The sequence below is a fragment of the Oncorhynchus keta genome, chromosome 32 (genome assembly GCF_023373465.1).
Source record: "Oncorhynchus keta strain PuntledgeMale-10-30-2019 chromosome 32, Oket_V2, whole genome shotgun sequence".
NCBI lineage: Eukaryota > Metazoa > Chordata > Actinopteri > Salmoniformes > Salmonidae > Oncorhynchus > Oncorhynchus keta.
The window spans coordinates 7,654,820-7,678,748 of NC_068452.1; the positions used below are offsets into that span (position 1 = coordinate 7,654,820).

The 23,929-nt window shown below is 44.0% G+C and overlaps 2 protein-coding genes across 8 annotated transcripts in view; both read right to left on the reverse strand.

The window, feature by feature from the left end:
* Positions 1–568: 568 nt before the first annotated feature.
* On the reverse strand, positions 569–13,010 carry ccdc40 (coiled-coil domain containing 40). 7 transcript variants are annotated; one of them, XM_035746824.2, is made up of 20 exons: positions 12,980–13,010; positions 12,461–12,497; positions 11,989–12,171; positions 11,605–11,719; positions 11,307–11,446; positions 11,104–11,187; positions 10,485–10,704; positions 9,771–9,928; positions 8,407–8,529; positions 8,117–8,238; positions 7,305–7,548; positions 6,764–6,946; positions 5,990–6,235; positions 5,510–5,723; positions 4,967–5,136; positions 4,446–4,537; positions 4,033–4,153; positions 3,528–3,716; positions 1,395–1,553; positions 569–1,151 (listed from the first exon to the last, which is right to left on the reverse strand). In XM_035746824.2, exons 3-20 carry the CDS (start codon positions 12,130–12,132, stop codon positions 897–899), a joined length of 2,979 nt encoding a protein of 992 aa, XP_035602717.1. In that variant the 5' UTR covers positions 12,133–12,171; positions 12,461–12,497; positions 12,980–13,010; the 3' UTR covers positions 569–896. The 7 variants fall into 7 exon arrangements, with proteins under 7 accessions (XP_035602717.1, XP_035602718.1, XP_035602715.1 ...); XM_035746825.2 differs by having other exon boundaries at positions 12,885–12,980; XM_035746822.2 differs by lacking the exon at positions 12,980–13,010 and adding an exon at positions 12,706–12,971.
* A 199-nt stretch (positions 13,011–13,209) lies between these two features.
* The window catches only part of LOC118364975 (testis-expressed protein 2-like), a 65,376-nt gene continuing 54,656 nt past the window's right edge, over positions 13,210–23,929 (reverse strand). The window contains exons 10-13 of the mRNA XM_035746830.2: positions 17,399–17,512; positions 17,026–17,235; positions 16,531–16,651; positions 13,210–16,431 (exon numbers count right to left, since the gene is read on the reverse strand). Coding sequence (XP_035602723.1) covers positions 16,276–16,431; positions 16,531–16,651; positions 17,026–17,235; positions 17,399–17,512 — 601 coding nt within the window. The 3' untranslated portion in view covers positions 13,210–16,275. The remainder of the gene's footprint in view (positions 16,432–16,530; positions 16,652–17,025; positions 17,236–17,398; positions 17,513–23,929) is intronic.

Sequence of the window (23,929 nt, forward strand, 5' to 3'; positions counted from 1 at the left end):
CTGTAACAGTAAGTACACAAACTACTTTTTGGAGTCGTCAGTGAAACATATAGAATAACAAAAGCTGTTGAAAAGAGGGGGAATGTAATTGGTGACTGGCCTGGTTCCAGATCATCACTCATTTAGGGACAGTTCGGGAGTTCCCTTCCCTTGAAGGAGCCCCAAACCGTGACAAAAGGCACTTCAGGAACGCATGAGATTAGGGGTGGTAATCTGTTTATATAAATGGATTAGATATCCAGAGGTGAATAGAGAATCAACTCCAAAGGGGTCTGGTGTTTATTCACAAAGAAAACCCTGGAGAGAGGGGACCACCTGGGACCACTTCCTGACTATGATGTCAGCGACTGCTTATTGGGTGGGGGAACCAGCCAATTGACTGATTATTATCCAGTATTATCTGATATTTGACATTGATGGACAGAATTTATGTTAAGTGACGCTTAATGGCATTGTATGATGTTTCTCTGTTATTATGACATATGATCATTCACAGGCTGGCTTTAGTGATTCCACACTTAAGAGTTAGCTAGTTTGTGGATATTAACTAAAGAAAGAATTCCAAATGTTGCGTTTATTGTTTATTTATGTGTATCTTCAGTTTATCCATGGACAATATTATTTTCACACGCTGGTAGGATATCTGTGTATACGGTATATTAAATCAACTCTTCATTCTATCAAGTGAAACAAAATAAACTGAAATATTCTGAAAACCAAAATTGCCCAAACATGGCCAGGAGGAGAGCTTCCACCCCAAGTCCAGCTCTCTAATCCTAACAGCCAGAGTAACATAGAACACCATAGAGCAGTAATACCCGACAACTATGATGGATCTCTATCTCCAATCTACTCCGTGGGTAATCCTATGATGGGGGTTTTCAGTCATGTAATAGTCAGTGGGTCTCCTGACCAATCGGAGTCTGCAGGCGCGCGGCCAGGGCGAGGGAGAGGCGTCGTAGCGCCCCCTGGTGCTGGGGGAACTCCTGCTGGACACGGTGCAGGATGGTGGTCACAGCGTGCAGACGCTCCTCCTGCCTCTGCAACGCAGGCTCCAAAGCTTCGCTGGTGGACAGGGCGCTGTAGCGACCCTCACGCACCGCTTGGAGCTGCTTGGCATGGCCCTGGAGGGAGACCAGACGGGCCAGGTTCTAGAGAGAGAGAGAGAGAGAGGGAGAAAGGGAGGATAGAGAGAGAGATTGGGTGTGAGAGAGCAAGAGAACCAGACCGAGAGAGGAAAAGAAGGATGGATAAAGGGATTAAAAAAGACATGAGATGAAAAGAGATATTCAAATAGCTATGCACAGCGCAAACCACTTCTCAACTATGGATAACAATACATTGGGCAGGAATAATGTTGAGAGTGAATGGGTGAATGTGTCTACATCGCGTACCCTCTCCTTGGTGTCCTGCAGACATTGGAAGTCTGAGGTGAGGACAGTTCTGGCACTATGGAGCTCTCCCAGCTGCAGCTGTTTGTCCCGCAGACTGCAGCTCAGACTGGCCTGGCCCTGCTGCAGCTCCCTGAGGACCCCGTCACACTCCTCCGCTTGCTGTTAGGGTGGACACACACACACACACACACACACACACACACACACACACACACACACACACACACACACACACACACACACACACACACACACACACATGAAGCATATACAGTACCAGTCAAAGGTTTGGACACACCTACTCATTCAAGGGTTTTTCTGTATTTTTACTATTTTCTACATTGTAGAATAATAGTGACGACGTCACAACTATGAAATAACACACATGGAATCAGTTAAGAATACATTTTATTTACAAGGACAGCCTACTCCTTTCTCCCCAACGGGGATTTGAACCCTGGACTCCCACGTGCCCCGCATTCTGTAGTACAGACATGGTCTGCTCTCCCTTATGTAAGGAATTAGGCCTTTTTCCACGTTTACTACAGTATGTATTAGGTATGTAGGTTATGTATTAGTATGTATTAGTATGTATTAGTATGTAGGCTGCACAGTAGCACATATGGAGGAATCATGTAGTAACCAAAAAAGTGTTAAACAAATCAAAATATATTTGAGATTCTTCAAAGTAGCCACCCTTTGCCTTGATGACAGCTTTGCACACTCTTGGCATTCTCACAACCAGCTTCACCTGGAATGCTTTTCCAACAGTCTTGAAGGAGTTCCCATATATGCTGAGCACTTGTTGGCTGCTTTTCCTTCACTCTGCAGTCCAACTCATCCCAAACCATCTCAATTGGGTTGAGGTCGGGTGATTGTAGAGGCCAGGTAATCTGATGCAGCACTCCATCACTCTCCTTCTTGGTCAAATAGCCTTTACACAACCTGAAGGTGTGTTGGGTCATTGTCCTGTTGAAAAACAAATGATAGTCCCACTAAGCACAAACCAGATGGGATGCTATATCTCTGCAGAATACTGTGGTAGCCATGCTGGTTAAGTGTGCCATGAAGTGTAAATATATCACTGACAGTGTCACCAGCAAAGCACCCCCACACCATCACACCTCCTCCTCCATGCTTCACGGTGGGAACAACACATGCAGAGATCATCCGTTCACTTACTCCGTGTCTCACAAAGACACAGCGGTTGGAACCCGAAATCTCACATTTGGACTGATCAGCCAGATTTCCACCGGTCTAATGTCCATTGCTTGTGTTTCTTGGCCCAAGCAAGTCTCTTCTTATTATTGGTGTCGTTTAGTAGTGGTTTCTTTGCAGCAATTCGACCATGACGGCCTGATTCACAAAGTCTCCTCTGAACAGCTGGTGTTGAGATGTGTCTGTTACTTGAACTCTGTGAAGCATTTATTTGGGCTGCAATTTCTGAGGCTGGTAACTCTAATGAACTTATCCTCTGCAGCAAAGATAACGCTGGGTCTTCCTTTTGTGTGTCGGTCCTAATGAAAGCCAGTTTCATCATAGCGCTTGATGGTTTTTACGACTGCAATTGAATAAACTTTTCTGGATTGACTGACCTTCATGTCTTAAAGTAATGATGGATTGTCGTTTCGCTTTTCTTATTTGAGCTGTTATTGCCATAATATGGACTTGGTCTTTTACCAAATAGGACTTTATTCTGTATTCCACCCCTACCTTGTCAGAACACAACTGATTGGCTCAAACGCATTAAGAAGGATAGAAATTCCACAAATGAACTTTTAACAAGGCACACCTGTTAATTGAAATGCATTCCAGGTGACTACCTCATGAAGCTGGTTGAGAGAATGCCAAGCGTGTGCAAAGCTGTCATCAAGAAAAAGGGTGGCTACTTTGAAGAATCTCAAATATAAAATATATTTCGATTTGTTTAACACTTGTTTGGTTACTACATGATTCCATATGTGTTATTTCATAGTTTTGATGTCTTCACTATTATTCTACAATGTAGAAAATAGTAAAAATAAAGAAAAATCATGAATGAGTAGGTGTCCAAACTTTTGACTGGTACTGTACATACACACAGGAACGCACACCCACCAACACACCAACTGACCCACCGACCCACACCCCCACCTTCTGTGTGTCCAGTATCTTCCGACGCAGGCCCTGCAGGATGCCGTGGAAGTCGGTGTGAGTGGGCTGCTTGCGGTCGGTGCGTGCCTGGGCCTCACTGCGCATCACGATAGTCTCCCTGCGAGCCACCACTCCCTCCATCTCCCTCAGTAGGCGCTCCTGCTGCTTCATCAGCTGACCGTATCGCACCTGTAGGGACACACCCACATTGATACTTGATTCTTACTCCCAGCACACAGCATTGATTCATTACCCAGTGAAAGCATTGGAGGGGGTGAAACAGGTGCACGAGTATGTGAGGTGTCCTACCTATTCCACATTTAGCGCGCTAAGGAATCAAATCAAACATGATTTGTATCGTACATTTCGTACAAGGCAGCAACACAATGTTGTCATTTTCTATATGCAGACACAGTGTATCGACCTACAGTAGGAGGGACTAAGTGAAAGATTGTGTGATGTGAGAGTCGCTTTTGGTTTCTCCAGTGTGTGTGATGTTACTTACCTCCATCCGGTGGATCTCAGCCCTCATGGTGCGGATGTCTCCCTGGCCCACCTCAGAGTCCACAGCCGACCTGGTCTCTCTCACCAGCTGGGTCTTCTTCTCCCACAGCATGATCTGACGCCTGAAAACACAGATGCACGCACGCAAATAAACATCAACAAATGTCTTTTCTAAAGCCATTTTTTACATGATGTCTGCAAAGTGCGCCGCAGAAACCCGACCTAAAACCCCAAGCAGCAAGCGACGCAGATGTGGAAGCGCGGGTGAACTCAACAAAAACACACACCCCGTATAACACAAGCACGTGAAACACACACACACACACACACACTCGCATGAGGACAAGACACAGACAGACAGATAGACGGAGGGTCATGTTTCTAGGCGGACTACTTTGCTACTGTTTGACTCACTCTGACTCCACCAGACTGTTGAACAGCCTGTCCTTCTCCTCCTGGATCCTCTCTAGCTTCATCTGCGTCTCAATGGAGTTTCTCTCCGCCTCCTAAACACACAACGTCACAGGAGTACACGGTTATACATGAGGTACAATGGTGCGGAGGCATTTCTGTACGTCCATTTACAGTATGTCTAGCATACTGCCCTTGGATTCGGGTAAAAAGGACTTTGATCGGTTGTAACGGCCAGGTATATCTGATTAACGCGGTATTTCGTTTCCTGACACAAGAACAAGCCTGTTGATCAACATCGATCGTGGTGCATCAGAAATTGCTGTCCGTCGAGATAGAAAAAGACTTTGTAAGTCAGATTTTGTAGTAAAAAAAACAACAACGTAGTTACTGCGTTTTGCTTTTGTGGGGCAATATAGAATGCAGTGGTTCAGGACTGAAACAGACATATTTACACGTGTGTGTATTTGACTGGGGGACTGATGAACACCAGAAATAGCCCCCACCGTGACCACCAGTCTGACCTTGAGTCTGTGCAGGAAGTCCGTCTCCATGACGACGTTGCCCTGCTCCAGGGCCTGGTGGAGATGCCTGTTCTCACTCAGCAGGGAGTTGAGCTTCAACATGTCCGCCATCAGCTCCTTCATGTGTCTCTCCAGCTCGGCCTGCTCCCGCTGCTCCTGTTGTATCTCACCTGGACGGGAGGCAGCGGAGAGGTGGGGAGAGTCCATGGGTTAGCGTGTGTTTTGTTAGGGTAGGGTCACAAAGACCCCAAAAATGGTGAAGTGTCTGGAATCTTGTTTCAGACCGGGAGTGTTTGTGATTGCTCAGTGCGTTCACGATGCCTGGAGGAGAAGGATACATGTACTGTTTGTGTAGTGGGGCTATATGGTAGCTGTATTCTATGCCCATAATTTGTCAAATTATATTTTATTCTGTAGTGTCTTGTAAGCCCATGGGGGCTGGGTACCGGTAGGTGTATTAGTAGTAGTAGTGTGAGCAGGGCGGTGCTCCGGGACCATTTCTCCATGGTCAGTGGGTGTGCGCGCCCGTGTGTGTTACCGTACTCTCGGTGCGGACTTTCCTCTGCTGTAGGATGGTGAATTGGGTCTGCAGTGTGAGCAGGGCGGCGCTCCGGGCCTGTTTCTCCTGGGTCAGTCTCACCAGTTCCCCCTGCTGCCGCAGCCAGAGCTGCTGCTGCTCCTTGATCTCTCCTCCCACCGCCTCCAGCTGCTTGGTCAGAGTACTGGCCTGGATCTCCAACGGGCCCAGGTCCTCGTGCTGTTGATGTACGTAGGGACGTGATCAAGACAACATAGAAAGTCAGGAAAATGTGCATTTTTTCCCCCCAAAGCTGAAACGTTTCAAACCCATTCTGGCTCCGGTCTTATTGTAGAGGATGGTGCTACCATAGAAATAGAATACCATTCTAGATCTGTAGGTGCCACCTATTTTAGATTCAGTACCTATAGTCCTTTATTCTAAGGGAAATAAACCCAGTGTTCAGTTGGTTACTGGTCAGTGCTTGGTTGTAAGTTAACTCTCACCCCAGTGCAGGCGACGAGCTGCTCAATCTTCTTGTTGTAAACGTTGATGGTGGCCTGCTTGCGCTCGATGACGGTGACGCGCTTGGTGATCCTGGCCTCGCTGGCGCCGAGCAGTTCGTTGCGGCGGCTCATCTCCGTCTCCAGCGAGGCGAGGGTGCGGGCCAGACCCTCCAGGCGCAGGGTGAGGTCACTGCTCTCCAGCGTCACCGCCGCCATTTCGTTCTCCAGCCGGGACAGCTGGGTCTCCTGGTAGGGTGAGGAGAGAGAGAGAGACGCACACACAGAGATTGGTTTGAACACAGTGATACATTGCGCTTGCAGAGTTTCATATGTAGCATTGCGGTTGGTGTGGTTTTCAATGTACCCTTTCTTTGTCTACACAGGTCATTGAAAAACTAGAGCTCAAGATATTAAATAACAACCAGATGTAACTCCTTCTGTACTGTAATTCTACAAAGTCTCCCATTCCTAACACCTCTCCACAATATGATTGACTATACACCGCTAAATAGTCTTTGTAATATTATGAAGTCAGGTAAGAACAAATTCTTATTTACAATGACAGCATACCCCGGCCAAACACTCCCCTAACCTGGACGACGCTGGGCCAATTGTCCACCGACCTATGGGACTCCCGGTCACGGCCGGTTGTGATACAACCCAGGATCGAACCCGGGTCTGTATGCAGTGCCTCAGACCGCCGTCGATGCGGTGCCTTAGACCGCTGCGCCACTCAGGATAACCCCAAAAAATACGGCGACCGACCCCGCTCACCTTCTCCCTCTTGTGGGCGGCCATCTTGTCGGTGAGGCGTCGGGAGTACTTGGTGGCCTTGTCGTGGGTGAGATGCTCCTGCATCTTGGACACGATGCGGTCCTCCAGCTCGATGCGCCGCACCCACTCCTTCTCCGTCTGCTTCCTCAGGGAGGACACCTCCACCTGGCGCACCCCACACTCCTGGATAGAGGGGAGGGGGGAGAAGAGACATGGGGAGACGGGAGGGAGGGGGACAAGAGGTTAGAAGGGTTTCATCGTACTATCGCCCACTTACACGAGTCAACGACAACGACAATACATTCCAGTCACTTCACATTGAGCGGATATTGCATTCAGAGGAGCCTGCATAGGGAAAGGACATTAGATACACAAATAGATACACGATAGATACACAAATCAACTGCGGACTTGAGAAAGAAATAGAAGAAGCAAACCACAATAAACGCAAGTCTTTTGACTTCATTGAGTGTTTACCCATCGGTTAAAGCAACCTGTGCGCGTTACAAAAGTGTCAAATAAAACCAATCCATTCACTCACCGTGTTGCCGCGTTGCAGCGTCTGCTCGGTCTCCTGCAGGGTCCTCATGTAGATGCTGTACTGGACCTGCAGCGCCTCCTGCTGGCTGTGGCTGTGGGAGATCAGCTTCCTGGAGGTGGCGCTGTCCAGCCGGGTCCGGTTCAGTAGTACTGTCAGCAGCTCATTGCGCTCCCCCTCCTGCGTGATGGACTTCTTGAAGCCCTCGATCTCGGTGTCTAGAGAGCGGACCTGGTGGGTGGCCGCGCTGCATGGAGGCAGGGAGAGGGAGGGAGATTGACAGACGTGTGCACGGTGGCATCCCACAGGTGTACAGCATGTCCAGTCTCAAGGAGAAACGTCTGACCAGAGCAGACCAACAGGACTGATGCACGGCAAATACAAATTGTATTGTAAACGGACATTGGACAGTGGCCAATGTACATCTTGCCAAAAGTTGTGCATTATATAGGGAATAGGGTTGCCATTTTAAGTCTATCCAGTGTGTATTCTCTTCCACCGTGGTGTTGGCCTCGTCTCGTCATACCTGCCAGGCTGCTGTTCTACACTGAGTGGTGAGGTGTGTGTGTGTGTGTGTGTGTGTGTGTGTGTGTGTGTGCGCGTCACAGGCGGCTGGTGGTATCTTAATTGGGGAGGACGGGCTCATAGTAATGGCTGAAACGGTATAAATGGAATGGTAACCAACACATCAACAGACGGTTCCCATGTGTTTGATAACATTCCATTCACTCCGTTCCAGCCATTACTATGAACCCGTCCTCCCCTCAGCAGCCTCCTGTGATGTGTGTAGACTCTAGGCGTTTACGTGGCCTCACCGTAGAGCCTCCACCATGGCGGTGTAGGCGTCGTCTCGTCTCCTCATGCCCACCAGGCTGCTGTTCCACTGCTGCAGCAGCTGCTTCCTCTCCATCCCCAAAGAGTCCATCTCCATCTGGGCCTGTATCGAGAGACACACAGGCAAAAGGCACACCGTTCACCACCATTCCCCATTCCTTCTGTGTGTACAGCTTTTGTCTCAGCCTAAGCAGTAACACATTTATTATTGTGTTATACTGATTGGCTGGATCAAAAGCCTGTACCCAACCGGGAGTGGACAGTAGTGTACCTCAGAGAGGGCCTCCTTGGCTGCCTGGGTCTCCTCAGACTGGGCGATGGTCTGTACTTTATACAGAGCTATCTGCTCCGTCAGCCGCTCCATGTGTTTGGTCAACCGCTCCACATACAAGTCCTGAGAGAGAGGGGGGTTGGGGTGGTGGTAGAGAGTGAGAGGGGGTAGAGAGAGAGGGTGGGTAGAGAGAGAGGGGGGATAGGGGGAGGTAGAGAGTGAGAGGGGGTAGAGAGAGGGGGGACAGAGAGAGAGAGAGGGGGGTAGAGAGAGAGGGGGTAGAGAGAGGGGGAGTAGGGGGGAGGTAGAGAGTGAGAGAAGGTAGAGAGTGAGAGGGGGTAGAGAGAGAGGGGTAGAGAGGGGGGAGTAGGGGGAGGTAGACAGTGAGAGGGGGTAGAGAGAGGGGGGTAGAGAGAGGGGGAGTAAGGGGGAGGTAGAGAGTGAGAGGGGGTAGAGAGAGAGGGTGGGTAGAGAGAGGGGGGATAGAGAGAGAGGGGGTAGAGAGAGGGGGGATAGGGGGAGGTAGAGAGTGAGAGGGGGTAGAGAGAGAGGGTGGGTAGAGAGAGGGGGGTAGAGAGAGAGGGAGAGGGGGTAGAGAGAGAGGGGGGTAGAGAGAGGGGGGATAGAGAGAGAGGGGGTAGAGAGAGAGGGAGAGGGTGGGTAGAGAGAGAGAGGGGGGGTAGAGAGTGAGAGGGGGTAGAGAGAGAGGGAGAGGGTGGGTAGAGAGAGAGGGAGAGGGTGGGTAGAGAGAGAGAGGGGGTAGAGAGTGAGAGGGGGTAGAGAGAGAGATGGGGATAGAGAGACAGAGGGGGTAGAGAGACAGAGGGGTAGAGAGAGGGGGGTAGAGAGAGAGGGGGTAGAGAGAGAGAGGGGTGGGTAAAGAGAGGGGGTAGAGAGAGAGGGGGTAGAGAGAGAGGGAGGGTAGAGAGAGAGAGGGGGGTAGAGAGAGAGAGGGGGTAGAGAGAGAGGGGGTAGAGAGAGAGGGGGAGGGTAGAGAGAGGGGGTAGAGAGAGAGAGAGGGGGGGTAGAGAGAGAGAGGGGGGGTAGAGAGAGAGAGGGGGGTAGAGAGAGAGAGGGGGGGTAGAGAGAGAGAGGGGGGGAGAGAGAGAGGGGGGGGTAGAGAGAGAGAGAGAGAGAGGGGGGGTAGAGAGAGAGAGAGGGTCATATAAGGAATCACCTGTAATACACTGCAAGAGAAGATTTAGCCACAGTAATAAGAATTATTTTAAATTCTATTTCTAGACCCTTAGCATCTGGTCCAGGACCAGTTTTGCGGTTTGGCTCAGAACGGTTAACATTAGAACAAACATGCCAATCAGCTGATCTTGAATCAGTTGTAAAAGAAGGAAGGCGTGTGTCCTGACCTGTTTGTGTTTCTGCTCCTCTGCCTGGGTCTTCTCGGAGTAGGCCTTGCGCGAGGCGTTCTTCATGGCCGTGATGTCAGAGCGCAGGTCGGCGTTAACCTCCTGCATGTAGAACAGACGCAGTGCCAGGTTCTCTACCTCACTCTGCAGCTGGGACACTGAGGAAGGAGGTGATAGACGTAGTTAGGGACAGGAGTTTTTCCTGACTGTCACCTGACCAGGAAAACCTTTATATCGTTATGGACTATTATAACTAGGCTAGGGTCCTGATTTTTTTCCCTTGATTAGGTCAAGAAAAACTCCTGGCCCAAGTCATAGTACAGATATAGGATCTTAATTTGACCTATATTGTCACGGCAAAATAAGCGCATAATGCTGCTTGATCGGTGGTTAAGCTATTAGCTGGCCAAAAGTAGGTTACCTGAAAAGTGCAATACTGTTAGTATGGGTCTTCAGTTAATTTATGTAAATCACAAAGCTTATCTGCACAGACAACAAAAGTGATCAAATGAAGATCCTACATCTGTAGCAAAGTGACAACACCCTACGTTTACAGAAACGTGTGCTTTAGGACAGTTGATGAGTCAATGTCTCTTGAGCAGTTGTTGAGTATTCATACAATCCTTGTATAGTGTCTGTCCCTATCAAGTCAGTGAGTGGTCTCAGCACAGAATGAAAAAAGACATACTAACTGTGTATCTTTATGGGTCTCACCGTGTGATCTCTGCTTGCCGGCCTGGCTGGCTGTGGTGCGGTACTGGCTTCGGACCCCCTCCAGCTGATCCTGGGCCTGTCTGCGCTGGGCGGCCGCCTGCGCGTTGGTCTCGTGACGGCCCTCCAGACAGGCCTGGAGTCTGGCCAGCTCCTGCTGTATGCCGTACAGCTCCACGCCCAGCTCCTCTCGGTGGTCGCTCTCAGACCTCTCTATGGCCATCTAGGGAGATGGGTGGAGGAGGGGAGGGAAAGAGAGCATAGGTTGGGGTCAGAATTGCACAGGGCAAATGCATTAGAAACGTACTGCAAGGCCTGTGGATGTCTTAAAAAAAAAAAATGTTATAACAATAGTGACTAATCCTTGTAAATCAATTGTTGCCACTTATAGATAATTTCTAGCAGATTAGTTTATTATGTGTTTTGAAAAACGAAAGCACAGGGTCACGGTTTGAGATTGAGCCAAAACAAGTCAATGGCGCCCTCTCCTGGGAAAAGAGTGACTATAAATGGCATGAATCGTACTCTATGCAAACTGTAAAGTGGATGTCCATGTTGATTTGATTGTGGCCCATTGTAAAAGATGAAGAATCTTTGCCTCAGAAGAAGAGAGCTACTTCACCTTCTCACGCAACTCCATGTTGAGTCTCTCCAGTTGCTTGTGGAGGTGGTTCCTCAGTGCAGTCTGGAACCTTCTCATCAGCGGCTGCAGGCAGATGGGAGAAAGCACAGTAAGACGTTCATCTGATAAGCATGACGGGGCTTAAACCTTAAGGTATTTAAAACCACGTTAGCAGTGATGTTAAGCGGGGAAACTTATTTTACGTGTTCAGGGTCCAGCACGATGAGCTCATCTTCCTCATCGCCCTCTTCCGCCGCCCTGCGTAACCCGTCCGCATCGCTGTCGGAGAGGGGGACTGAGAGGTGCAACGAGGGGTGAGGCGGCAAGGGCATCGTTCCGTTATCTGGCACCCCCCAAAAAAAACAACGTTTCATGATCACTCCTCAACAGATACCGCGCTTGGCAAGTCACAGTGCTCGAGTCAATGGCAAAAAGTGATAGAAATCAGTTAAAAAAGTCCACCATTGTTCTATCCCTCCCTCTTATTGAAACCCAGCGGACCTGAGTTGCTGGCGGGGTTGAAGGCTGCGCCTGTCCCACTGTTTCCTGACTGTGACACTGGGTAACCAGCCCCCGCCTCGGCCTGCTCTCTGTCTGACTGCTCTGCTGATCCACCCTGCATGGAGGACAGACAGGAGGACACTCAGGAAGTCCCTCTTTGATCCATAAGGTTACAATACAAATAATAAAGGGTTATATTTAATTATGTGCATTGGACCACTGCCTAAATCATGTCCAAATCGTCTTTTGGAAATAAGTTCATGATTTTGAATGACAACAAATAAAATGCAGATGACACAATATCATGAGTCACAAATCCTAACTTGAGAAACGTGTGAAAAAAAAAACATATCCTGTTACTGTAGAGTAGTATCTTTCACAAACCTCCTGCCCAGGTAGTACAGTAACCCCAGAGTCCTCTGCTGCCTCGTCAGCACCACCTGGCTGTTCATTGTACTTCCCCTCCTCCTGTGGCGGGCTTCCCCTCCTCTCCTCTTCTCCTCCTCCCTCACTTCCTCCACCCTCCATTGGACTCGGTGGGAACCAAGATGGTTGACTCTGTCAGCACTACAAGATGGTTGACTCTGTCAGCACTACAAGAAGGTTGCCTTTGTGACAGCGACATTGGATTTCATTGCAGTCATGTTGGCAGGTAGCCTAGCGGTTAAGAGCTTTGGTGCCAGTAACCGAAAAGTTGCTGGTTTAAATCCCCAAGCCGACTAGGTGAAAAAAATCAGTGTATGTGCCCTTGAGCAAGGCACTTAAACCCTAATTGTTCCTGTAAGTCCCTCTGGATAAGAGTGTCTGCTAAATAATGTCACCTGCTCTTTTAACGCCCTTTCATTGAATGCCTTACCTGCTTCTTGAGTTATTAAGGAGTTATCTCTTCAGAACTGAAAGAAAGGTCAGAATGAAAATAATGTATTGAAGCAAAAATGCACATTTAAAAGTTGTCTGACAAAGCTTCCTTCCTGTCATCACCTGGGAAAACATGACAGAGACACACATATTTAAATATTCACTAACGTTATGAAGTTGACGACAATCATTCATTAGGCCCTCATACTGTACATTTGCTTAAAAATTAAATAAGACAGATACCTATGATGGCTATGCCTCCTACGCTTATAATGTTTCCCGTGGAATACTGCTATCCACTTGCCTTGAAGTAAGCGTGCTTATTCGTTAATACGCTATTAACGCTAACGTTAGCTAGATTACCTAACAATTTAAAATACCACAATGTTTTAACTGTTCTCGAAATGCACAAGTTACTCAACCTTACGGCTGCTTTATCACCTCTTCAGCAACAACAAATAATCCTGCAGCTCGTAGTACGAAATTGAATTTGCAAACTAAAAACAGCTAGACTCACCTCTGTTTGTCTGCCGGCCAGGCGTTGCTAGGAAACGATTAACTTCCGTGAAGGGACAAGGGGTAGAGCCTAGTCATTGGATAGTGCCGCCCCTGATGAATATTGACATTTGTAGACTGTTCAAGTTGAGGTGCATGGATTATCAGAAATGGAATTTGAACATTTTAAATATTAATGCATGGCATGCGAGTGTGGCAATTTAAATAACTTCAGTATATGACAAAAAAAAATTGGTTTATTAAAAAAAAATCTTTATTTCAATCAAGAGCAAATAATTACAAAGCAAGTTGATATTTTTTTTAATCTTTTGTACCACAATACCATTGCAATTCAGTCATACAAAATCAATAACAGAAAATAACAAGGCCTGCTAAATCAACATTTGTAAAAATAAAAAGGCATTATTTTAAAGCACTTCCTTTAGGGAAATTTGGTCTCAACCAACTAAGAGACCAAGTTTCAGCCAAGCAGTAGACATGGATGAGGCTCAACAAATTTGTCCTTAAAAATCTAAATAAGCCATCTATTTGCAGAATCATCAACTCTTTATTATTATAAATCTGATGTGCTATTCATACCATTATTCTGTCATTGTATTTCAGGAAAGCAGACAAAGCGTTACAAAACATTCTAAATCCAACCTGGTACTAGACCTACATTCAGGTCCATAATTATTGGCACCCTTCATAAAGATGAGCAAAAATACTGTATAAAATAAATACAAATACTAAGCTATTTTGTACACTCCAAAAAACTGGGGAATTATATTATTTATACTAATACAATTGCTCAGAGAACGAGATTTTGCTAAACAATTAAAGAAAATAAAAAAAGAGGGGTCAAAATGATTGGCACCCCTGTTTTCAATAGTCTTAGCACCATCCCCTTAACAAGGATCTGGAAAGATTCTGTATGGATGAACGGTCCAAGATCCCTCCCACTGTGTTCTCTAATCTTTTTCTTTAAAGGCTCAGTGTCATTATCCTCACAAAGGTACGGTGCTAGAGTACTGAAAACAGGGGGGCCAATAACTTTGACACCTATCTTTTTGAGAATTGTTTTATTACTTTTGAAACTAAATCTCTTTCTCTGGGCAATTGTGTTAATATACAATAAATCAAATTTTCAACACAAAATTGCATGCAATAATAGCGCAGTATTTGTATCATTTATTTGAGTATTTTTGCCTCATCTTTATCAAGGGTTCCAATAATAATATTACTAACTGAATAATCGCTAAAACGAAAATTAAACAAGAAACCAAATTAGAAGTAGAAGTATTGGAATTAGAAGTAGAAGGAAAGTTAAAAACCTTCATCAATGACATTCTACAACAGTTCTTTAGTGTCCTGACAAATAAATGGAACGAATGGAAAAACAAATAGGAATTAATGTAAACAAATCCAATGCTAAAACTGTGCATTTAAAACTTAAACTCAAACTGAAGAAAACATAACAGTAGAGTATAGGAGGTGATTCAGACTTCAATAGTGATGATTTGAGACTACAATTATGGTTTGAGTTAACAGTTTATTTTAATATTAATGATGGTTTGGGCAAAGGGCACAGTACATCATATAGTTTAACTCTACCAAGTGTCATTTAGCATGTCTGGCAAGGGGGCTCATTTCCATGCATTGGCAACTGTGGATGATGGCCATTTGAAAATACATAAAACAACATTTAAAAAAAAAAAAAAAGCATAACACTTCCTACATCATTTGAAAAAACAAACAAACATGAAAACCTGTTGTTCCGAGGTTACAACAGGAATGGTCTCAACATGTGCCACGGGTATTGTACATGCTAGAGAGCATAACACAATAGCACTGCAAATATGCAATACATGTCTGTAGATGGTATTTCATTAATAGTGTTTACAAGGAAAACATCAATCAAAACTTCTGTTTTAGTTGTGCAATACTTGGCATACCCCAATCAACATAATCCATGTGATTGGTTAGGAATAGTTTCCATACAACTAACAATAAAACAGTCCAATGTCAATATAGCCATACATACATACATACATTCAACAAAAGTGTTAAGGCCCATTATGTACACCTTTTCAGAAATACATATCTTTACAAGATATATATATATACACTATTTTCTCATTGCTCACCTCATGTCCATGTCCTTAGTTAGCAAGGAACTTGCATAGGCATTAGTGAATTAAAGACACGTGTTGCCTAGGTAATGACGGCTAACCCTATAGCATTGGCTTGCAGAGAAAATTGAGGGGAGGGGCTTCATATAGCTGCTTCCATACAGATATGGACACAGTGATCATTTGCATATAAAGCGGTGTGGTGTACAGTTAAGAGGGGAATACTTTAGGTAGAACTTTCCCCCTTACCACTGCTATAGGGTCAGACATTTTCTCATCCACAAAACGGTTAGGATTTGGGGTAATTTGTGCTTTTAAACAGCTTGGAAAATTCCAGAAAATGATGTCATGGATTTAGAAGCTTCTGATTTTCTGATTCTAGACCTGTGGTAAAGGGGGTACTTCTACCCCGAGCAGTAAGAGATGTGGGGTCACAACACAAGTGAATACACTTAGTGTTCACCTGGACAAAGCATAGGGTGCATTAGATGTCTTATATCATATGGCAAATAATACATGTGACATTGTCAAAAGTATGCACTCCTGCTTTCATTGTCAGGCTTCACACACACATGCACTCTCTTGCAGACATACCCGTACAATAACAAAAGTATAATCTAGAGGTTGCCCGTCTCATTCAACCATTTCTTTTCACTTCATTCTCCCTCTTGATTTGGGTCCCCAAACATAAGTTGTTTCCTACCTAGGACGTAAGGTGAACGGCGAATGCGAAATAACCATGTGTTCATAGGACACTGTGTAACCTTATAACTCACAGAAACTCTCCACACCGCTCCACCTATACCACTAGGTTGTATCACTGTTACATTTGTGCCATTCTGAGTAAAATCGACTTTTCTAAGTCTGTTCATCCTACACAGATTAAAAAAAACAGAGCAGAAAGTCAGTTTTTATTTTTAGTGTTTCTCCTTCCTGGTTGGTTGACTGACTTCTGTCTCGTTCGGTCAGTGAGCTTGTTAAAAAGTCAAAGTTCACCTGATGACTGAGGTCATCCTGTTCTGCCAGTGACAAAAAAGACCCTTGGGTATGGAGCTATTGGAATGTCAATGTGGTAACAGAAGTATTTTTGTATGTCCTTATGCACCAATAGCGCCTTATACTACTTCAAAGCCACCTGGCTCCCATTCTAATTCACACGTTTCAGGCAAATACTGTAAACAATCCTTCATATGCCGTTAGTGGTGCCCCCCTCTGTTTCGGAAGGCTCCGTTTCCCTCTGGGTCGTATCGACGGTGGAGGGCGTTCCAAAAGAGCGGGGGTCCATGGCAGAGTGCATGATGGTCAGCCACAGGTCATCCATGTTTGGCATGACAAAGATTTTCTACGTCGAAGAGAAGATTCAGAGATGTTACATTTGATGTAGTATGCTGACAGATTTTGGACAAAGTACAGTATCACGCGCACACACACACATACATACCTGAAACTCCTGGTCCAGTTTCTTCTCGATCCAGTCGGTGACGTGGGCCAGTGTGACCTCTCTCTCTCCCAGTTTGGGCCGAGCCTTCAGCTCCAGGTGGGGTGGACCCCTGAAACCATACCTGCGATTCAAATCAGAGTCAACAAACATACTAGAGAAACACCAGAGTGTAGATTTCAATTATAACAGATCATGCAGCAATGAGCGATTTGTTATTGTAGTATGTGGGCAAGTTAATGGTAAAGGTTACTCAGAATAATAAGGCACACAAGATGTCAGTTTTCCAGCGATGTGATCAGTCACCAGCAGAGGGCACAAGTGCATTGCAGAACATAATTAACTAATGCACAAGAATGCCAACAAGTGTTTGATTGACACCCCGATAATATAATATTAAAGTGTATTCATTATGTATTGTGGTGGTATGAATGTGTTGTATCCTGTTGCTGGGCAGAGGTATGATGTGTAACTCTATGAAGCTGTCTTAGAACATACCATATCCTGTCAGTGGGCGGGGGTGGGATGTTGACGGCCAACGTGCCCCTGAGCTCCTGAACCTCCACGGTGAGCAGCAGGGGCGTGTTGGACACCTCCTCCATCTTCTTCTTGATGAACTCCGTCTCGGTGGCCTTCTGGAAGTACTTGGACTTGGCGATCTTGTCCACGAAGCGCATTATCTTACTGGGCTGGCGGCCCCCCATGTGTCTGAAGGAGAGGAGAGATTTAGGGGTTGAACTTTGTCGCGCAAACCTACCTTGATTTACGTGAAAGTCTGCATTAAGATCAAGTCTGGATTACATGAAAGTTGTATGGAAAGGTACTTTAAAGGTAACCAAGGTAAATAATCAGGGTAAAAGTAAATACTCACCCCTCTGTTCCAGGGACGTCATTGGTGACCTCTGAAGTATCCTCTTCGTCTGAGGACCCAGCACTGGATGACTCCTCATCACTGTCAGCTAGGCAGTACGTCCGTGGTCTGTACCTGGCGCACACACACACGATCCAGTATGGATTCATCTCCATTGTTTTCAGAGGGAAAGCTGACTCTTAGAACTACAAAGCCTGTTCATACAGTGATTCCTCATTTAAAAAGTTGCAAGCTTACACCGCGGGACTTAGAGGTACCCATTGCTACAGACCACCACAAGGGGGAGTTAGAGCCCTCATTATGCATTTAGGTCCCAAGGTTTTTATATGACCCATCATATCGAGTGGTTCCAATGCCACCCGTCCGTGGTGACTTTCTTCAGCAAAGATGGCTGACAAAACATTACGGGGGAAGCAAATGTAAGTTGTTATAATGTCTTAACGAGTCAAGCAAAAAATGTACAATTGAGAGGAATATGTTAGTTAATGTAGAGATAAACGATTGTGCATATTTGTAACTATGCTATAGACGAGAAACATGATTTACGTAAAGGCTGATTTGTAATTCATATATACAGAATAAAATAGCAGTATATCCTGCCAGCACGCCCGCAAGCGTGCTGAATGACGCGTGGAAGAGAGCGAGGAACGAGATGGGAGTAACAATCCAGGCTATTTGCTCTGAGACTGGCATAATAATGTAATGAAACAAAGCAGGGAGCAGGTTTCGAACCCTCAACATTCTAGTCCGAAGGCCAGAACGCTATCGACTGTTCCTAAATGTATTAATTGGAGTTGGGGCCGATTGTGGCTAAAAACACTTCATCAATTGGAATCTTTAACATGTGGAAAGGGGAAAAAGCATTATTATTAGTTTTTCACAAGCGTAACTGGATGGGCTATAACTGAACAATAGACTATTCAACTTTTACTAAAGAATTGTCTAATAGCCGAGCTAGGTGTGAACCCCCCGCTCTCCTCAGCTTGAGCTAGGTGTGAAGTTAGCTTGAGCTAGGTTGGAGTTATTAAAACTCGTTTTTCAACCACTCCACAAATGTATTGATAACAAACTATAGTTTTGGCAAGTTGGTTAGGACATCTACTTTGTGCATGACACAAGTCATTTTTCCAACAATTGTTTACAAACAGATTATTTCACTGTATCAATTCCAGTCGGTCAGAAGTTTACATACACTAAGTTGACTGTGCTTTTAAACAGCTTGGAAAATTCCAGAAAATGATGTCATGGATTTAGAAGCTTCTGATTTTCTGATATAGAAGCTAATTTACATAATTTGAGTCAATTGGAGGTGTACCTGTGGATGTATTTCAAGGCCTACCATCAAACTATTTTTAGACCTCCACAAGTCTGGTTCATCCTTGTAAGCAATTTCCAAACGCCTGAAGGTACCATGTTCATCTGTACAAACAATAGTACGCACGTATAAACACCATGGAACCACGCAGCCGTCATAACCGGTCAGGAAGGAGACGTGTTCTGTCTCCTAGAGATGAACGGACTTTGGTGCGAAAAGTGCAAATCAATCCCAGAACAACAGCAAAGGACCTTGTGAAGATGCTGGAGGAAACGGGTACAAAAGTATCTATATCCACAGTAAAATGAGTCCTATATCGACATAACCTGAAAGGCTGCTCAGCAAGGAAGAAGCCACAGTTCCAAAACCACCATAAAAAAGCCAGAATATGGTTTGTAACTGCAAATGGGGACAAAGATCATACTTTTTGGAGAAATGTCCTCTGGTCTGATGAAACAAAAATAGAACTGTTTGGCCATAATGACCATCGTTATGTTTGGAGAAAAAGGGGGATGCTTGCAAGCTGAAGAACACCATCCCAACCGTGAAGCACGGGGGTGGCAGCATCATGCTGTGGGGGTGCTTTGCTGCAGAAGGGACTGGTGCACTTCACAAAATAGATGGCATCATTATCGAACAAAACATACATGTATTGTGTAACATGATGTCCTATGAGTGTCATCTGATGAAGATTATCAAAGGTTAGTGATTCATTTTATCTCTATTTCTGCTGTTGTGACCATCTTTGGCTGAGAAAAATGGCTGTGTTTTTGGGGATTTGGTGGTGATCTAGCATAAATATATGTTGTGTTTTCGCTGTGAAACATTAAAAAAATTGGACACGATGGGTAGATTAACAAGATGTTTATCTTTCATTTGCTGTATTGGACTTGTTAATGTGTGAAAGTTAAATATTTCTAAAAAAATATTTTTGAATATCCCGCGCTGCCTTCTCAGCAGAATGTTGGGGGGGTCATAGACAGGTTAACTGGCTGAGGAAGGCTATGAGGCTTAACAACCTAGTAGAAGTTAGATTTTTATTTTATTAGGCCTACTTACAATTGCAACTGGTCAAATGTAGCATCCTACATAAAACAATAATTTAAAGAAAAAAAATCTCCACCGCCGGACTAAAACAATCATTAAAAGCGCACATTTATAAATCTCAAACTCTAAAAGTAATTGGAAAGGTAGATACAAATTGTGTGTGACATTGTGGTTACAATAAAGAATGTAGCTCATCAATCAAATGTCAATCAATATACTTTTTATAGCCCGGCTACTGTTGTGAAAGTCCTTCAACTTGCAATGTATTCGATGCTTATGTACTCTATAGTGTTACATATCTAACTCGAAACAACATTTCTTCATCAACATCTTTATGCTTTCGTTAATATTTTGAATCTTCTTCCACGGTTGATTCGTCTGTGAAGATGACGTTATTCAATGTCTCGCCAGCCTTGATCCATGCCTGGGCACGCAGGACACAAAGATCTTTGTTTGTCAGACGAATCATTGAAATCATTGACTCACTCAGGCGTTGAAAAGGGCGATGAATCCATGCTTGGCACACACTGTGAGCTCTGGAACTACACCACCGACAGGCAGAGTCAACATACGGTTCGTCAGGTTTTCGGTTCACACTGACATTCCCATTCCTCTTCTGACAACAGAACTTGACCAACTGCTCACTAGGCACAGTAAGGGCCGCCCGGACCGTTATGTTGCTCTGCTATTCCAAGGATGTGTAACCGAAGAGAGAGATCACGAGTGGGCACAAAATATCTATCCTTCCCGGTGTATCGCTTCGCGCCGCTCTGAGACAAGCATGGAGAAACAAAAATGTAAAAATATTCCATGATATTCTTATATGTGTAGGCTGAATATAAGCAAGTGATGTCTGCTAAATAAACAAGTTCGGATTCTCCAGAAATAAATCATTCTAAATAACAAACTGCCTTTATTTACAAATTACTGAGAATGTTTCACCCCATGTTCAAGAATTGCCCTTTTCCCTCGCTCACTCCAGGTTACATGAAAACTAAATCTCCAAAATATCATTACTTTTTAAAACAAAGCGATTATTAATAAATGTAGAATTATATAAAAGCCCCATAGATATTCTCACAGATCTAACTGAAAATGCCCCTTAGTAATATAGAGTCCTCCAATCCTCTACATGTAAATATTGGCGGAGAGTCCCATCGTTGGAAAAAACATTTGTAGATATATTGTTAAAAATGGTGTAGGTCTTATTTAAAGAGCATATTGAAGTTAGAAGCAAAAGCCTACAACTATTTTAGCACTGTTTCACACTGCTCTGAGACAAGCATGGGGACTCTGAGATAAGCCTACTTCCTCCCCGTCGGGGATTTGAACCCCGGTCTCTCGTCTCCTCGACACAGGGATTCTTTACCTAAATAGCCAAGTGCTGTACTGTCGACTGTCACGTTGTACAGCGCCATATTTTTCGTTCCACCCTAACAGAAATCCAGAGGGTTTTTCATTTTTCGTGGAATAGAAACACCATAATATTAATCCAGTCAGAAGTTGACACACCTCCTCATTCCAGGATTTTTCTTTATTTTTTACTATTTTCTACATTGTAGAACAATAGTGAAGACATCACAACTGTAGCAGGTGTAGCCATTCATTACTTTTTAAACAAAGTGATTATTATTATTATTTAATTTAGAATGATATAAAAGCCCCTTAGATATTATCAGATATTATCACAGATCCTAATGGAAAATACCCCTTAGATATTAATTTAGAGTCCTCCAATCCTCTAAATGTAATTATTGGCGGAGAGTCTCGTCATTGAATTATAATTTTTCTCATCGATGTACTACAGTACAGGCCTACCATAGGCGAAATGAGTCTCACTAGTGTTGAGTAATGTGCTGTTAAAAATGATGTTGGTCTTATTTATTTAAAGAGCATACAAGCAAAAGCCTACAACTATTTTAGCACCGTTTCGCGCTGCTCTGAGGAAGCATGGGGACTGGTCTTGATAAATCAATGAGATTTTTATTTTCACTTAATCTCCATTTGGGTATTGGTTAGACAATAATTTGAAAATTAGGGTGCAGAAATGTTATGCTCTTAGTGTAACCTTTATTTAACCGTACCTGTCAGTCTGGACACACCTACTCATTCAAAGATTTTTCTATATTTTTACATTGTACCATAATAGTGAAGACATCACAATTATGAAATAACACATCTGGGACAGGCTACTCCTTCCTCCCCAACGGGGATTTGAACCCCAGTCTCCCGCATTCTGTAGTACAGACATGGCCTGCTCTCCCTTATGTAAGGAATTAGACACTTTCCCATGTTTACTACAGTATGTATTATAGACTGCACAGTAGCCTAATATACAAAAATATATTTCTTTAATAAAATTTTTTTTTTTAAAAACTGTCAAAATGCTTTAGTTATGATCCATAACAAATTACTATGGGAATAAATATCACTGATTTACAGAAATATTGGAACAAAGTTGTCTAATGAAGGCAAACAATTATGAATCCTCCAATCCTGTAGCCTCCTCTTGACTGTCACATTGTTCAGCGCCATATTTTCCATTCCATCCTAACGTAAACCCTGAGGGGTTTCGTTTTTCCCTGAATAGAAACACCATAATATTAATCAAATTAATTAAGCCAAATTTCTTAAATCAATCCCATATACTATGTTATTACAAAAAAGGTTTTAAATTCTCTGGTAATGCCAATACGGAATACTATCAAATGCGTCTCAAAGGTTCCCTCCGGTGGTCAAACGATTGAGCAGTGTTTTCCACAAGTACATAGAGTAAGTAGCCAGCCAAATAGAAATACTATTGCCAGCTAGGCTCCCCCGATCCTGGGGGCAAAATAGAGCTCATTATTGAAGAAGGAACTCCATTTTGGTGGCCTCTGGTACATTGAATTATTGAATACTTTATCAAGTTTTTCTCTCAGATTGGAAACATTTGTTGTGGTATTGTGCAGAAAGACTGAAAATATATGAATTCAGTGTATTGTTAGCGGTTTTGAATATTGTCTCGGTCTAGGCTTATATGATCAGGACTAAGTAAGAGAACATTAAACATTTGAGATTAAAGATTTATTTACAGTTTAACTGCGAGATATGAAATGCCACATTGATGTTTGTTCTTCAAATTATGTATTTAATTAAAACAGAAATATGAAGTAAATAGCCCACATGATCTAGAAAAATGTATTAAAAGGTTTGGTTTTTATGAGGTTTACCTTTGTGTCAGGTTTTCCATTTCAAATTCACAATTTAAAAGTCCACAAGAATGCTTAAACCACATCAGGAGACCACTTGAGGTCTGGGAAAAATAAAACTATAGAGAAATTTAGTGTGTAGTTTCCAGCTTCAACAAATGCCCACTCATGATATAATTTTCCAAGGTAAGCATAGGGTACTTTGTAGTTAACATTTAACTGTGCAAGTTGGGAAGGTTTTCCCATCTACCAGAAGACTGTTTTCTTTAGCATAATTGCTAATGATTTACACAAAGTGGTAGACCCCTGCACCGCACACAAAGAGACGGTCATTTTCATTGCCAGTTTAGAAAGTTGCGTTGATGCATTCTGTTCATGTCTTACGATAAACTTAGTCAAATTAATTCAATTTCAATTGAACAAATGATCTGTCTGTAAACAATTGTTGGAAAAATGACTTGTGTCATGCACAAAGTAGATGTCCTAACCGACTTGCCAAAACTATAGTTTGTTAACAATACATTTGTGGAGTGGTTGAAAAACAAGTTAACGACTCCAACTTAAGTGTATGTAAACTTCTGACTTCAACTGTATATTACATAGGACATGCAAAATCATGAGCATCAAGCTCTCTACCAACTCTGTGTAAAGAAATTCGACAGGCGACAAGCGTCGGTCAAAAATAATCCCATAGAAACGCATTGGGATTATTTTGGAACATTTTTGGGTGAGAGTGAAACCTCTCGCTTCGCATGTTCCTCTCTGCTGCGTTTCCCTGTCGTCGCTCGCTTCGTGACTGACAGGCGCCTATCCTACCAATAGCTCTTTAGAAGATGCATATCGCCCATTCGAGTGCGACAGGGCTCGACGGACTAGGGAATGAAAAGTAACGTAGTTAATATGAAGTGGAAAATGTAGCAATCTGTAAATGAGTCGGTAAATCAGCTGATTAGCCGGCGCTAATGGAAAACACTGATT